General features: G+C 37.0%; 1 protein-coding gene across 1 annotated transcript in view; it reads left to right on the forward strand.

Moving 5' to 3' along the window:
- The window catches only part of LOC127650893 (CUB and sushi domain-containing protein 3-like), a 686,283-nt gene that overhangs the window by 553,851 nt on the left and 115,040 nt on the right, over positions 1–17,392 (forward strand). Inside the window, exons 33-39 of the mRNA XM_052136534.1 lie at positions 2,364–2,459; positions 8,769–8,972; positions 12,527–12,651; positions 12,997–13,093; positions 14,769–14,873; positions 16,146–16,264; positions 17,194–17,263. Coding sequence (XP_051992494.1) covers positions 2,364–2,459; positions 8,769–8,972; positions 12,527–12,651; positions 12,997–13,093; positions 14,769–14,873; positions 16,146–16,264; positions 17,194–17,263 — 816 coding nt within the window. The remainder of the gene's footprint in view (positions 1–2,363; positions 2,460–8,768; positions 8,973–12,526; positions 12,652–12,996; positions 13,094–14,768; positions 14,874–16,145; positions 16,265–17,193; positions 17,264–17,392) is intronic.

Consider the following 17,392-nt stretch of genomic DNA (forward strand, 5'->3'; position numbering starts at 1 on the left):
TCAAACCGGGAGGCGCACCTCCCCAATGGGTCGCCAGGGCAGGTCAGGGGAGGTGCGGAGAATTATGACGTATACACCAAGTAAAATAAAAAATAAATAAATTAACACAATGAACTTGTATTGTGAAGATAAATGAAAATAACTTGCTTAACAGACAGTAGACAATAATCTAGTTTAATAGACAGTAGCTCTGCATTATAATTATGTTAAATATTATGAACGCATGCATATCATGCGAGAGCGCATCTGTACCGGTTGCATTAGTGCAAATCTCTCCGCTCGCATGCGGATTTACCATAAGCTGTTCTACGAAATCTCTCTGCTCTCTTTCAGAGAGGGCATGTATGATCAAAACCGGTCATGTGCACTCACACATCTATTATAAAGCCATATAGCTCTGCCTTTGTTCATTCATCCAAATATTCTGCATATGTTATGTTATGAAATATGTTATATCGAGGAAAAAACAAACAAATCAACTCGCCATTTGGCCTGTTCCCCCTATGTTTCACCTTAGGTTAGTCTCAAAGTCTGATCCCCCTATGTTTAACAGTGCTACGGGGAACACTAACACAAGGGGAAACATAGGGGGAACAGACTTCGACAGAACACATATTATACATGATATCGGGTCGATGTGTCTTTGTGTGCTTGTTTTTGATTAACATAGAGAGGGAGACTTTTTTCACAAATATAGGTGAAAAACTTAAATAATCTAATTTTCATAAGGGCAAAAAAACAGCAACAATAAAAATTTGAAAACCAAATCACAAACTATTTATACAGCTACATAACTATATACAACTATTTACAACTTTTCAGTGCTAAACACTACAAATTATTCTCATCATGCTAGTGATTTAGCAGTCTCACCTAATAAAGGTCACAACTTCACAACAACTTAAGATTTTTTGATGCATAATCATGTCACAAATTAATATATTTCTATTGCTATATAATTTCTTTCACAAAACAGTGGCCAAATATGGAAACTTGAGACTCAGACCTTTCCAACCATATATAGTTTATTAAGATTATAATAGGATTTGATTGTAAAATAGTGCAGCGAATTTAAAAACACCAAATGGCCCATCAGTGGGCCAGTGACAGCACAACTTTACATCTCAAATAATTCACGAGTTTTAAGAGAAATATTAATGTCAGTGCTTTTGTAAAATTATAAGCTTCAGATTTCTGCCTTTTAAACCCACCAAAAATTGGCCCCATTCACTTTCTTTGTAAGTGCCTCACTGTAACTGAATTATTATTTTTTTTAAGTCCGGAAGAGTCAAAATTATTATTATTATTATTATTATTACATTTTTTTGTTATCAACATTATGCCACAAATGCTGTCGATTGAGCATCACGTGTATTGAACCTGGTATATTCCTTTAAAGAAATGGCTTCTTTTTTCAGGAATATTATAAAAGACAAACAGGAAAGAAAGTGAAATTGAGGAAATAGGAAAAACCTATAAGTTGATTATTAATTCAAACATTATTCCCAAGAAAAATATGTTTTCTTCTAAACATTTCAAGAGACACCTGGAATATTTCTAAATAAAATTTAAATTAAAGTTTTAAGTTTAAAAGTTGGTGCATAGCACCCAGGGAAATGGCAACATCTGATCAAACCAAAGGTGTAAAATTATTTAAAATTATCTCAACTTAATTTACAGTAATTGTGATATTGTGATAAAAGAGAACTAACTAAAATGATTTCCATTTATCCAAATATTATCAAATGGGGACATGAAAATATTCTGTATTACAGGAATGACCCAAATGTTGTTAGATGTGTCTTTCTTTTGCGAACAAGACATGCACAGTATGCAAATCATAACTAGTGTAGTATTTACTGTCCTTTAGGCCCTTTTTATGTATATTCTGTTTCTTGCATAGCACCAACACACTGAAAATGTTCAAAACATTACAAAATGAATCCCATTAACAAATATCTATCAAGGTCAATAATGGCCCCACTGGAGACATAGAAGAAGATAGAAGAAACAGCTGTCACACTGTAAAGGTGACGAAGTGGAGCACATTTTGTGAGTGTTTATCACAACTGTAGGGCCTTCCTGTTGTAAATGGAGGCATCCTCCAGTGGCTTTTCTGCAGGAAAGTGGTTACTGACATTTATTGAGATTGAATAGCCTTATGGGAGTTACAAAAAGAGAAGGATACTTATTTTCAGGCCTTTTCCCTTTCTCGTGATTTTCTGTGCAAACACTTCTCTATCAGAAGTCTTTCAGAGTCAAAGGAAAATCTTCTGGAACCAAAAAAACAATAATGATGATCAGCCCAGTAATTTCTTAAGTTTATAATTTCAAGATATATTTTCTCTCTATCTGTTCTGCAGGAGAATCATTACCCTTGAGTACTGGAAACCAAATAACTATCAAGTTTACCACAGTTGGACCAGAAACTGCCAAGGGCTTTCACTTTGTGTACCAAGGTCAGTTTTCAGCTCTACCAAGAAACATTATTAATATTTTTGGTATATTCTGCCAAGAAAATAGAGGATAGATTTTAATGTGAATTCTCAGAAACCAAAGTTTTGTATTTCATTTTTCAAATCTTACAAGTTTTGAGGGCATTTCAGTGTCACTGATTGTATAACAATTTTTTACTTTAGCTTTTCTTTGATAAGCAGTGAATGTGTTTTTCTCAGGCGCTTAGCTCTTTTTGACATTATTTGCTTGTCTGAGAAACCTGATATTATGTATTGTTCACTGTGCTTTCTGCTTTTTATGTACACTGTACAATTTATAGTTATAGTTATCAATATGACAGCTTTTGAAACCTTATATCTGTAAGAGGTTTTACTTTTCATCACAACATTCAAATGGGTATAGAAAACATATTCTACTCAAACAAACCTTATAGTCATCTTTACAAAGCAAACAAGGAATGTGTTTGTTACAAAATGTAATTTGCATTCCAGTGGTAACTATAGCCAAGTGTACATTTTAAAACAAGATTTATTCATCCAATATGAATACTAAGTTTTTCTTTTCTTCTTTTAATTTACTAACCAAATGTATGTATTAAAATATATATATATATATATATATATATATATATATATATATATATATATATATATATATATTATAATTTTTTTTACATAAATAAATAATAGGATACATTAACTTTGCAAAACATAAAGCTCTATAGAAACGTATTATATTTTATGCTAATATGTTGGAATAATCCATCCAATGACTCAACTCAAACATATAATTGCACATATGAAGCCTACTGGTTCTATGTGTGATGTTATTCCATCCACTTTGTTTAAAGAGGTGGTGGAATCAATTGGTCCAAGTGTGTTATCGATTATTAACAGTAGCCTGACCACTGGTATTGTTCCCAACTGCTTTAAGCATGCTGTTATTCAGCCTCTTCTTAAGAAAGCAAACCTTGATTCATCTGATATGAACAGCTTTAGACCTATATCAAAATTATCCTTTATGTCAAAAATATTAGAGAAGACGGTGCTTGCACAATTAAATGATTTTTTAGCCATCAATAATTTGCTCGATCAATTTCAGTCAGGCTTCAGAGCTGGTCATAGCACAGAGTCAGCTCTGTTGAGAGTTTTAAATGATATTTTATTAGGTGTGGATTCTGGTAGTCCTGTTGGTCTTCTGCTGCTGGATCTTAGTGCCGCTTTCGATATGGTTGATCATGACATACTTATCAATCGCCTAAGAGACCAGGTTGGTATTCAGGGGTTAGCCTTGGATTGGGTCTCCTCATATCTCAAGGGTAGAACTATTTCAGTCTGTTTAGAGAACTGTTATTCATCAGTTGTTCCTTTAACATGTGGGGTTCCTCAGGGCTCCATTTTGGGACCCGTTTTATTCTCCCTCTACATGCTTCCGTTAGGAAAGATCTTTGAAAGGCATGGCATACACTATCATCTGTATGCTGATGACTCTCAAATTTACTTTCCTATTAAACATGGGAATCACCACTCTTTTGAGTCTCTGCATAAATGCATGGCCGATGTGAAGTGTTGGCTGGCAAACAACTTTCTTCAATTAAATGAGGATAAGTCAGAGTTTATTGTTTTTGGTCAAAGGGATGTGACTTAAATTTAGAAAGAAATTTGTCACTGCTTCCAGGGATAAAACTTCCCTATGTAAAAAACCTGGGTGTTATATTCGACTCTGAGCTCAGGTTTGATCGACAAATAAATGCTGTGGTTAAAAATAGTTTTTTCCATCTTAGAACTATGGCAAGGTTGAAGCCCATCCTTTCTTTTGATGATTTGGAGAAGGTTGTGCATGCCTTTGTGTCCTCTCGATTGGACTATTGTAATGCTTTGTATCTGGGTGTGAGTCAGGCCTCTCTCTCTGCCTGCAGCTGGTCCAAAATTCAGCTGCTAGGCTTTTAACTGGAACCAGGAAAAGAGACCATATCACCCCAGTTTTGATTTCACTACATTGGTTACCGATCCAATACAGAATCAAGTACAAAGTGTTGATGTATGTGTTTAAGGCTCTTCATGGTCTTGCACCTGAGTACATCTCTGCCTTAATAAGTTTGAATCAACCTTCAAGGTCTCTCCGCTCTAGTGATCAGCTGTGTCTGTCAGTTCCTCGATCTCGCCTAAAAACTAAAGGTGATAGAGCTTTTGCGGTGGTAGCCCCTAGACTTTGGAATGAGCTTCCATTGGTCATAAAATCATCTCCGTCTCTATTCTCTTTCCAGGGTGCCTTAAAAACGTATTTATTTTCCCTAGCTTTTAATTAATTGCATTATAATTTGTACTAGGTAGATTTTATCTTATTCTTGTTTTATAGGTTTTAAATGTTTTTTTTTGCATTCTTAAGCTGTATTAATGTGATTTTATTTATTTTTTATTACTCCTTGTACAGCACTTTGGTACCCAGTGTGGTTTTTGAAAGTGCTTTATAAATAAAATTGAGTTGAGTTGAGTTGAGTCAATGACGAGAAGATTTGCACACATGAAATGTTACACAAGTAAGATCTATATAATTGCCTTATGAGTACATAAATGTCAATTTATTTGTATAGCACAGTTTAAAACAACAACAGTTGACCAAAGTGCTGTACAATCATTATTACAACAAAATAAAACAGATAAAAATAAGCAAAATATGAAAGCATAATATATTATAAAAGAGCTGTTAAGCTTCTTCTTCTTCTTAGCGTTTGCATTGCGTGCCCAGCCACAGAACAGCAGGGTGTAAAGCCTCGAGTCCGCCATTGAAATAAGTTTGCGGACACTCGTTGACAATGTGCTGCATGGTTTCTGGTTCCCCACAGCTGCAGTTCGGGTTGGTGGCTTGCCCCCACCGAACAAGGCTGACTGCACATTGACCCTGTCCGGAATCGGTTCAGCGTTGACCAGTGTTGTCGAGGAAGGTCGAAGCCAGGAGGACAGACCCACGGCTCAGCTACGACATCAGTTGCTGCCCACTCATCACTCCATGCCGAGTTAGCTGTCATATCCTAGCGGCGGGTTCAACCAGACAGGTTTTCTCGATGGCAGGCGGGCTGCTGGATGCAGTGTGATGTCCGTGTTGAGTGTCAATTTGTCATTCACTTGGACTTTAGTCAGCAGCTTGGCAGTGGCCTCCTGTCGGAGGTGTGGTGGTGGTATGTTGCTGAGAACTGGCAGCCATGGTAGTGGTGTAGGATGTAGGGTTCCAGTGATTGTGCGCATAGATGTGTTTAACTGAACGTCAACTAGCTTGGTGTGGGATGATCTGGACCAGACTGGTGCACAGTACTTTGCTGTTGAGTAACACAGAGCAAGTGCAGTGGTCTTGAGTGTCTGTGCCCTTGCAACCCAGCTTGTGCCGGCCAGTTTGCGGAGTAGATTATTCTGAGAGCTGACTTTGGCTGCTTTCAGATGATCATGATATGTTAATGATCGGTCCATGGTAACTCTGAGATACGACGGATTTAGGTCATGTTTGATCCGCTGGCCATTGAGGTAGATATTGAGCTCCCGTTTGGCTTGTGCATTGTGGAGGTGGAAGATACTGGATACCGTCTTGGTTGCACTGGGCAGGAGACACCACCTATTGAGGAAGTCCACCATCATCAGCACATTCTCGACCTCGTCAAATGTCTGATGTTGGGTCCCAAGGTGAATATCATCTGTGTATATGAATTTGCGGGACTGTGTTGCTGGAATATCATTAATGTAGATGTTGAAGAGACTTGGAGAGAGGACAGACCCCTGCATGATTCTGTTTGCTTGTTTCCTCCAAGAGCTGTTTTTGTCTGCCAGGTGTACCCGGAAACATCTATCGTGCCAACGCGGTAAAACCTTGGATAGGTTAAACACTAAGCTAGCATGCCAGACCGTGTCATACGCCATGGTTAAGTCAAGGAAGACGGTTCCAGTTTTCTGGTTTTACTGGAATCCGTTTTCAATGTATGTCGTCAGGGCAAGAACTTGGTCACCGGTGCTACGTCCTTGCCTGATCCCTGCTTGCTCAACTGTGATGGTTTTCTCCAAGACTGGGCTGATTCGATGAAGGATCAAGCATTCTAGTAGTTTGATACATATTATATTGGGCAGAAGCTGGCTGCGAGGATTGGGTCCTTGCTGGGATTCGGGATGGCGATGACTTGCCTGGCGACAGACTCGTGGCATCCTTTTTTCTGGAGTTATCCTGGAGTCCAAGATGTTTCAGAAATTCTGGCAGGATGTTGTCGTATCCTGCAGCAGAGCCGTCCTTCACCGTGCGGAGCACCGCATCCAGTTCTGACTCTGTGAATTCCTCCAGGCAGTCACCCTCCAGTCCGACAGTCTTCAAGCGACAATACTGCTGCCACTCGTTGCACATGGATTGTTGGTGTGGTTTCGACAGTGGAGCTTTTGCCACCTGGAGAAGGTGGCTGGCAACAGCATTTGGACTGACAGCTGATCTGGACTGCTCTGGTTATCTTTGGGAGGCAACCATTCGACGAATCAGGCTCCAACTTTTCTGACTGGAGTGGGTGAAGTTGAGTATTTCCACTGATTCTTCCCATCGGCTTCATCTGGCAGCATCCATGGATTCAATTAGGTTGGTCGGCAATGTCGGGGTTTCCAGACCCTTTGTACTCCTTGAGGAGAGCACGGGGGATGGCTGCAGTAGCAGCACTGAAAATTGCTCTTTGGAAGCGTTGATATGCTCCCTCAATTGGGCAACAGCAAGAAGGAATGGTTACAACACTTCTCTCCAGCTTGCTACTGTACAGATTCCAGTCGGCTAGAGCTGTTAAAAAAAAGACACTCTACAATTCAAGATGTATATCTAAAATAGATTAAAAGCTTTTGAAAATATATGACTTTTTAACTTTGATTTAAAATCATGTACTGTAGGGACAGTTCTTATGTAAGCAGGTAATAACTGAGGATGATCAGTGTGATATTGAAATGTATATTGCTCTGGTGTATGCATACATCAATATTCAAAGTACATCCTTCACAAGATCATCTGTATTGTCACAAAAAAACATCTTTCACTGTCAAACCTTAATTTCATAAAATAAATAAATGCATAGTTGGTGAATTCCTAGTGAAGAAATACACCAACCATAATCCTGAAGAGAGCTCCACCAATCAGAGAAGTTACTTTTCACAAAACGGGAATTATGGCTGAAGTTACCATCCACTCCCTTAAATCATTGCAATGGATGTAATAAAGTGTTTCTACACTCTCAAATAACTTATATATTTATATGTCTTTACAGTTTTTTTTTTTTTTTTATTATAGTCTTATTTTATACATTTCACAGTTTTAAAGGGTACTATCATTTGTGATTCGATTATATCATTCAAAATGCCTCATCGCATGGGTAGTTTATTCACTTTTACTTTTTTCATTTTAACACTTTTTTTGAATCAAAGATTTAAACATTATGATTCACATTCTGAGCAGGTTGGTTTGGTTTAATGGTTTAGAACTTATTATTGAAGTTTTTTATGCTTATGAAGAAAATAAATGGGAAATCTACTCACTGAACCATGGCTGCTGAAAAAGTGAACAGTCACCGTTGTGCTGTTTCACATGTTTGAAATCTTTGAATCTCAAAAATCTAGCTGCAAATAATACATTGCTTCTATATTTTAATATAGCCACAAATTACCATGAAATATAAGATCCGTGTGTTCTGAAAATTTTCAGGCATCTATTTCTGCTTTAGTTTTGCCCCCAAATACTTTTGTTTTGGTACTTCACAAGTAATTTTACTGTATGACTTAAACTCTCTGGGACTGACCACCTATAAAGACCTAGTCAGTTCATGGCTATTATTTAACCAATCAGTTGATTCCCTTGATTTTTGTTTTAGTTTTTACACTCCAATAACTAGAGTCTTTACTTGAACATTGCTGAGTGTTTTTTTTTCTTCTTCATTTTTCTGTGTTTGATTTGAGTGAGGCTTTTGAAAATGTATCTGAAATGTTAAAAGCAAAAGATACCAAGCATGTACAGAATTTGTTAGGTCAAGGCCTAACATTTTCTAAGTGTTGTGTAATAATGTGTTTTAGGTAAGGTATTTAAGGTAGCTTCCAAAATGCCTTTACAAAGAAAGATCCAAAAATCAACTGTACTGCTTACCGTGAATAAAGGTCAGATTAAAAAACATTTTTTAGAGGTAAAATGTTATTAATGAGGCAAAATCCTCTGTCACATATGACACAATGTCATTTTAGATATCTGTATTCACAAAGACTGTGGTAAAACATCCCTCTTAATTGACATGTGTTTCTTGTGCGATCCTATTACAGCTGTACCCAGGACCAGTGCCTCACAATGCAGCTCTGTTCCAGAACCTCGCTTCGGCAAACGTATTGGCAACAATTTCGCCGTGGGCGCTTCAGTGATGTTCGAGTGCAACCCGGGCTACACTCTACACGGCTCTACTGCCATTCACTGTGAAACTGTCCCTGATGCGCTGGCTCAGTGGAATGACACTTTGCCTACTTGCATCGGTAAGTTCAAACCTCGCTAGCCCTTAGGAGTGACACACAACTGATGTGACCTTTTTTCTTTGTGGACAAGTTGTTTAACATAACATTTTAATTTGAATGGTACATCACAGTGAAACAAAACCAAAGCTGAAGATCTCATAGAAACCTGTACAGAATTTAGGCCCTATTTTAAGAATGCTAGCTTTAAGCGCAGTGCTATGCCATAAGTCATAAGTGCAAATTTTGGTATTTTCGTGCAAGCATGTGCTAGATCTAGGCGCTAGTCTAGGTTTGGCAAAATTCCACGTGCAATGTGCAAATGGGCTGGATTAAGAGCAATTTAATTCTGATGTTTTCTCCAGCTATTATTCCACCATCTGTGTCCTATTATATAGTTCATTCCCTCAAGCACCAGCGATATAAACCAAGACAGCACATTCATAGGAAGTTGGAGTGTAAATGCAATGAATTAGAAGAATTTAAAATTACTTTATTTTGTGCATTAAAATTCATCTTTGATGATTGTTGAGCATATTTCTATGACAATGACACACTCCTTTTATATGTATTAAAAATATGATTCTCGTCCAAATTTGGATGTAGCCTCTGTTAAATTACAGAGTATGTAAGTATTATTACTCATTTTCATCTTCTGACACATAAATCACATTAGCAGTGATTTTATCGGCATGTACTTCACTTCTACTGGTCGATTTTGGAAAATGTAATTAATTTATTGTAACATCATAAAAATAATCCAAAAAAACTTTTCTAAACTGAAAGTATACTTCAAATGAAATAAAAATATTATAAAAATAATGAAGTGGTCAAAAAAATCATAATCTACCAATTCCAAACTTTTTACTCTCTCAAACTTTCCCGTTTCGCAGTGACTTCAAAATCACTCTTTGACAACAGGTGGAAAAATACCTTTAGACTTACAAATTAGACCATAAATACAATTGTAAATTTAAACATAATAATAATAATAATAATAATAATAATAAAATAATAAACCACGATTTATAGATAATTTAACAAAAATGTTCATATGATTGTTAGGGACATAATTTGATGTCCATTTTATATATATATATATATATATATATATATATATATATATATATATATATATATATATGCAGTGCTGTGCAAAAGTTGTGAAAAATTTGGCATAGTGAGGATGTATTCAAAAATGACTTATATAAATAGTTTTCATTTATCTCTTAATGTTGTACAAAGTCCAGTAAATATAAAAAAGCTAATTCAATATTTGGTGTGACCACCTTTGCCTTTAAAATAGCACCAATTCTCCTAGGTACACCTGGACACAGTTGGTCTTGGTTGTTGGCAGATAGGATGTTCCACTCTTCTTGGAGAATTCGCCACAGTTCTTCTATCTATTTTGGCTGTCTCAATTGCTTCTGTCTCTTTATGTAATCTCAGACTGACCCGATGTTTAGTGGGGGTTTTTTGGGGGTCATGACATCTGATGCAGGGCTCCCTGTTCTTCTGTTCTAATCTTTTTTATGTGCAAAAGTTATGTTTGGGAGTCTAACATTTATATTTCCTATTGACACACTAAAACTGAAGATATACATAACTATCTTAAGTGAAATGTTTTTATTTGTATTTGTTTATTTTTAAGTATGCTTTTGTGAAACATCTTATGTGCCTAAGACTTTTGCACAGTACTGAATATATATATTATGACTAATACATTTGCGCAAAAATGCTATGGAAAGAGTTTTCGTCTTCCTTTTAAAAGTCGCTAACCCATTTTATTTTGTGATCCTAATTATGCACGATTGTATGGTTACTTGCATTTTATCATTTGCATTTAGCATTGTCAGAACAAACCTGTAACCCATTTTTAGTCTGCGACCCACAAGTTGAGCAGCATTGCTGTAGAGTTCGTATGTGCAATGAGCCTATGACAGGCATTTGGAATATCATGTCAGGCCTTGTTTTATTTCCCTGCTCTTTTCACCGTATTACGGCCAAAAGGTCAGAAATCTGTGATATTTCACATGATTACCTGAGCGCATGGAGCATTCAATATTTCAGTGATTAAAAATGAATGACACCAATATTGCAGGGAAGTGAATTTGGTTAATAATTTAAGCATCTGGCACAGATATATTGAGTCTTGCTCCATATACTGCCTCCTCTTTTGTTCTCTCTCTCCCTCTCCTGTTCTGCTTTTTTGCCAATGTGAGACATCAGTCAGGATGTCCCTACCTGCTCGTAGCTGTTTAAACAAAGTGATTGGCTTTGACCTCTAGATTATCCCTTTGTCCTTGACAGATAGCATCTTACCTAAGCATAGGATAACAAAGACAGTTCTGCCCTGCCAGAGTTAGATAGCAGCCTGTGCTTTGTTATTGACAGATCCACTCGTGGATTCTGGTGCTGCTGTAGACAATAGTTGGCAGGCCTTCAGCAAACAGGAGAAAATTGCTCAACCAGACTTCTCCTTTGGGATACGACCGAAATGTTACATGCTCTTCTCTGACATTTGAATGCTACACTGTTCTTTTAAATAGGGCAAAATTGAAAGAGTGCTGTTTAGTGTGCAGATGAAAGATAGCAGCTAGGAAAACATATCATAACCTAAAAGAATAGTTCACCCAAAAATTGAAATTCTGTCATTGTTTACTCACCCTCAGGTCATTCTAAACTTAAATTAGTTTCTTTCTTCCTTGGAGCCCAAAAAGAGGAATTATGATGGAGTACTGGGCATTCTTTTTGACTTAATACAATGAATGGGAACTAGAACTTTAAAGAGGCAAAAGCATCATGAAAGTATCATTGAAGTGATCCTTATGACTTGTGAACTATTTTCATTCGATAACAAAAAGTCATACAATAGCTTTGAGTAAAAAAACAGACTGAAATTTAAACTAGCTCTCCTTGCCTTGTGTGTGAGAGTTCATAAAAAATATGTAGATGTCTGATTCGTTAACAAATCACTTTTTCAAGTCAGGTGTGAATTGTTTGATCTGGTTCACAAAGTCTACTAACAACTTTTGGAACAACATGAAGGTAAGTAAATTATGACAGAATTTTCATTTTGGAGTGAACTGTTCCTTTAAAATATATGCTTAGCTTCAAAGGGATCGTTGTGCACAATGCTGCTATAAGGCAGAGTAAACATTTGCATATACCATATATCTATTATATGAGATGGATATCATATCCTCATATATAATTTCCATTGCTCCATGCCAGTGTCTGTACTATATTATAGCACCATTACATTTTTCATTTTAAATAGTACTTTACATTTGACCATTTTAACTGAAAATTAAGTTCCAAGTTGATTACAGGAACTTGGCAACACCTTCTCCATATCTGTTTGAAGAAACAAGCATATTTAAAGTCGTTAAAGCATCAAGGTGTACTTTTGAGTAATCACAAAGCCAGTTTCGCTTTGATTAATCATCAAAAGTAGCTTTTTCTTTACACAGAGAGTGATAAATTCCAAGCCTTCACTTTTGTTGCTTGCTTTTATGCACCGCTGAAATGTAATGCTTAATATAACACGCTATCTTGTCTTTGGATTTGTCTTGCAGTGCCTTGTGGAGGGGTACTGGCGATGCGTAAGGGGACCATTCTGTCCCCAGGTTACCCTGAACCTTACGATAACAACCTCAACTGTGTGTGGAAGGTGTCTGTTCCTGAGGGAGCTGGGATCCAAGTGAGTGGAGAAGTTTGAAGTCCCTCATATTAAATGTTTAAAAGAAGTGTCAGTGATGTAAAAAGTTAAAACTACAAAAAAGGGAATTCTTAATGTCTAATCAAATATGCACAAGGCAATTTTTAATTTAGAAATGATGTGGAGTACAAAGCTGGGTGCCTTTCTGTATCTTTACCTTCTCTATTTAGTGTAGTATTTGTGCTTTTGTTGAGATAGCATAAGCTGTATTATTTCAATTCTGAGGCTGTATGCATGATGAAATGGAGCTAAACTCACTGTCATTGCCCTTTTGTTCTACCACCTCTTCCTTTTGTTACTTCTTAATTTTCTTACATTTTCAAACAGATCCAAGTTATTAGTTTTGCTACAGAGCATAACTGGGATTCTCTGGATTTCTATGACGGTGCTGACAACAATGCACCCAGACAGGGCAGCTATTCAGGTAACAGTTGAACTAGAGGAATACAAATTTTACATAATGTTTTGCAATATTAGACAGTACAATACATGCTTTTCACACATTCTGAGGCTTAACTTTTATTCCACAGCATGCAGTATAAGTAAATCTCTTTCCTGTCGTTCCAGAGGATCTGACCTCATTATTATTTCTATGAAGGTGTACATATTTGTAAAAAAAAAAAAAAAAAAACATCTGGTTAATAAGGTCTGTGGCTTATTAAAATATTAAGAACTGGGTCTATAGAAAATAATTGTATATTATGTATATAATGTCACATCGCCGTTTAGATACCAACTACCAGTCAAAAGTTTCCAAATATTAGAATAATAAGTAGTAAAGCCAACAAATCTACTACTACTACTACTACTTACATTTTTACATTGTATCTTAAAGCTTGCCAACTCTGGACACTGTGGACATTCTCTCAACCAATTTTACTAGTTGTTTTTAAACAGTTTTGAAGAGGTTTACATGAATATTGGGCACTTGGCTGCTTTTCCTTCAACATCTAATCCAACTCACCCATTTAATAATAATAATCATTATAATCATAATAAAATTTGCAAATAACTTTATACATAGATTATTTCTACTTAACAAATTTGAAGCATTTCAGCATAAGCCTTTAGCTCAAAAGGTGCCTCAAGGTGTAAGATGTAAAGATCATGAGAAACAAACATTCAGATAAGTGTGTTTACAAATTTTGACTGGTAAAGATATAGATATACCTGGAAATGTTAAAGTTGTTGCTGGAGATGCAGTTAGGAAAGGATTTTGGTCTTAACATACTATATTTAATAAACATCAGGCTTGATTAGAAATATAACAATGCAAGTTTGGTTTTCATTTGGGAATGGTAGGATACTGATTCTTTCTCTAAAGAAATTACTTCTGATGAAAACATAAAAAAATTCCTTGCCAGCCACCTTGATATCATTAACTGAATCAACCCTTGAGGAAAGCCAATCATTTTAATATTTGGAGCAAGGAAAGACTTGAGGAGGTGTATCATGCTGTCTTTGGCTAGCTAATTAATTACTACTTCTGACAGCGCTTCTAACGTGCACCGCACCTCACTACTCAACATTTCAAATGTTTATAAACAGAGCAGCCAGAGGAAGTACACTGTTGATAATAGACTGTTATTACAGGGCCATGCTGCATCAATAGCTTACTTGTAGTAGAGGGATCAAGTTCAATGTTTCTCAATATGAATAAGAAGGTGTACAGGTGTACCTAATAAAGTGGTAGGTGAGTGTATATCAGCCTTATATTGGCCTTCGGTCACCCCTCTCTCTTGTTTAGGGTGCATCAGCCATTGAAAAAACCATATCAGGTAACCACTACTATTGAAGTTGTCTTCCGAGAAGAACTTTACAGCAGGAAGTGTTTAAAACAGTGTGGGAACTGTTTCACAAGCCAAATGTTCACAGGTGCACCAGAGAGTTCACAGCATGGGCGTTGAAGATGTTTCCCATTAATAGGTTAATGTGCTTTTAGGCCACTCTTACTGTATACTTTAATCTTCTTTGCTTGATAATCCAGTTTCTTATTTCAGCCCCAGCCAATGTGATTTAGACTGAACAAAAGTAAAGACAGCTTTTCCTAATATGCTACATGCAATCCACTTAATGCATAACACATTCTCCTTTATCAGGAACCACCATTCCACAGCTCCTGAACAGCACGTCCAACAACCTCTACCTGAACTTTGTGTCAGATATCAGCGTGTCTGCAGCAGGCTTCCATCTGGAATACACAGGTAAACCAAACATAACACAACAGTGGAGTGCAACAAGATTATCTTATGTATTCCTTTCGAATGAGTGCTTCCAATTGGAAACCTTGCATTAAAAAGGCAAAAAAAAAATCCTACTGTTGTCCATTTATAAAACCTCCCATTGTTTTTTATTTTTCTAGAAGCAAATGACAAGTGATGTGAAATATGTGATGGATGGATGGATGGATGGATGGATGGATGGATGGATGGATGGATGGATGGATGGATGGATGGATGGATGGATGGATGGATGGATGGATGGACGGATGGATGGAACTTTCCCATTGTCCTGCTGAAAATTCCAGGATGTACCTGGAAAGCATAGTGGTGGATGTCAGTATTTTACATATCTGTCTGCATTAATGGTGCCCTCACAGATGTGCGAGTTACCCATGCCATGGTCACTAACACACCTGGCCCATACAGACAGTGGGTTTTGGACCTGACGCTAATAACAGCTTGTATGGTCCTTTTTCTCTTTGGCTCGCAGAACACAACAGCTTTGTTTTTCAAAAATGATTTTAAATGTGGACTCATCGGACCAAAAAACATGATTCCACTGTTCTACTTTCCATCTAAGGTGAGACCGAGCCCACAGAAGTCAGCAGCGCTTCTGGACAGTGTTGATGTAGGGCTTCTGCTTTGCATAGTAAAGTCTTAACTTGCATCTCTGGATGCAGCGGCGAGTGGTGTAGACTAACAAAGGTTTACTAAGTAATCTCAATCCCATGTTCATGTTATCCATTACAAATGAATGCTGTTTTTAAAGACAGTGATGTCAGAGGGATTAGAGATCATGCACATTCAGAAATGGTTTTCATCTTGATGGATGGATGGATGGATGGATGGATGGATGGATGGATGGATGGATGGATGGTTCTTCTCTTTATTGCAAATAATCAATGGGAGAAATAAAAAAAAATGTTGGTCCAAGCCAACATGCTTAATGTTATACCACAGTTTGGTATAACAAATTAGGTTGTTGGTGCTGAGGGAGAGAGGGAGACACCTGTTCTTCACAAAACATAGCCAGGTGTCCACATTTACATCCATAAAATAATTAGCTAGAAAACAGCCCCTCTAACCAAATGTTTTTATGTATCTGTATGCCAGATTCTCACAGAGCTGTCCTTTTAGTACTTCAATAACAGCCAAATCCTGAAATCTTTTACATATCTGTCAGTGTTATTCTGTGGAGATTTCATTTTTTATATCTGGTGACTACAGCAGTTATGATCAAATGTGTGTTCACAGCTATTGGTCTAGATACATGTCCAGAGCCACAGACTCCCACCTACGGGATTAAAGTGGGAGATCGATACATGGTGGGAGATGTTGTCATGTTCCAGTGTGAGCAAGGATACTCCTTACAGGTGAGGACAATGGCCCTATTTACACCTGGTATTAAGATGCATCTCGGGTGATTCGATCACATGTGGTCAGGTGAGACACATTGCTGTTTACTCCTGGTTGCTTAAAGTTCTGTCTGGACCACTTGTGAATGGATTTGCTCTGATTTCATGACAACATAAATCTGTCAATATGTCAGTGTGTTAGTGCATGACATTAAAGGGCAACAAAGTCAGAGAAGACAAAGAAAGCATAAAAAAATGCACTGTTTCTCCCAGATGCAGCTGAAATTTAATCTAAGCACAAACGCAACATTTCGAACAGAATTATTTATTTTTGTGGATTGCCTTTATTAAAAGAGCTTCAGATGTTCATGCTTCTCAGAAGTGTCCATGCATGTTGAGATCACTGAACAATATCCATGAAGTTTTCATGCTTGTGCATGTATCTGCTTTTTAATTTTTTTCCATTTAAAGCTGCTTGTAACCAACAAATTTAAACTCTTGCATTAGCGTTGGTGATTGACAGGTGAGGGGTGGCACTTCGATGTTGCCGGGACGCATATAGGACGGATTGACATTTACACCTCAAATGCAATGTTGTCACATGTGTTTTTGACCACATTCGTATTTGTTTTTTGTCATCCGATCACAAAATGTTTTAGACCCTGCTCAGACCTTTTTTTAGCAATGACCACATGTGATCAGATCACCAAAAACTCATCTTAAAACCAGATGTAAACGGTGTCAGTGAGTTGTGTTTATTAACACCTGTAGTGCATCTTACATCTTTTATGCATGATATGACCTTTTATGAGTAACATTATAGACATGATAAGTGCAATGCAAATAGTTAACTGGCAAATTGAACACTTCTGGGAGCTTTGTGCTACTATGTTAGTGATTTTGTAATTTTAAATAGTTTTTTTTTTGGTTCTTTGTGTTTTTCCTAGGGAAATGCCCATATCATATGCATGCCTGGACCAGTGAGGAGATGGAACTACCCTGTCCCTCTTTGCATTGGTATGGCCTTAATGAAATGTTGAAAAATTGAAAGCTTTTACTTAGAAAAAAAAACAATCTGGGGCAAATACACTAAACAGTTGTAGCACTTTTGCATGCAGTATTTCAGTGCAAAAACTTGCATCTTTT

This window comes from Xyrauchen texanus, chromosome 10 (assembly GCF_025860055.1).
Source record: "Xyrauchen texanus isolate HMW12.3.18 chromosome 10, RBS_HiC_50CHRs, whole genome shotgun sequence".
In the NCBI taxonomy this organism is placed as follows: Eukaryota; Metazoa; Chordata; class Actinopteri; order Cypriniformes; family Catostomidae; genus Xyrauchen; species Xyrauchen texanus.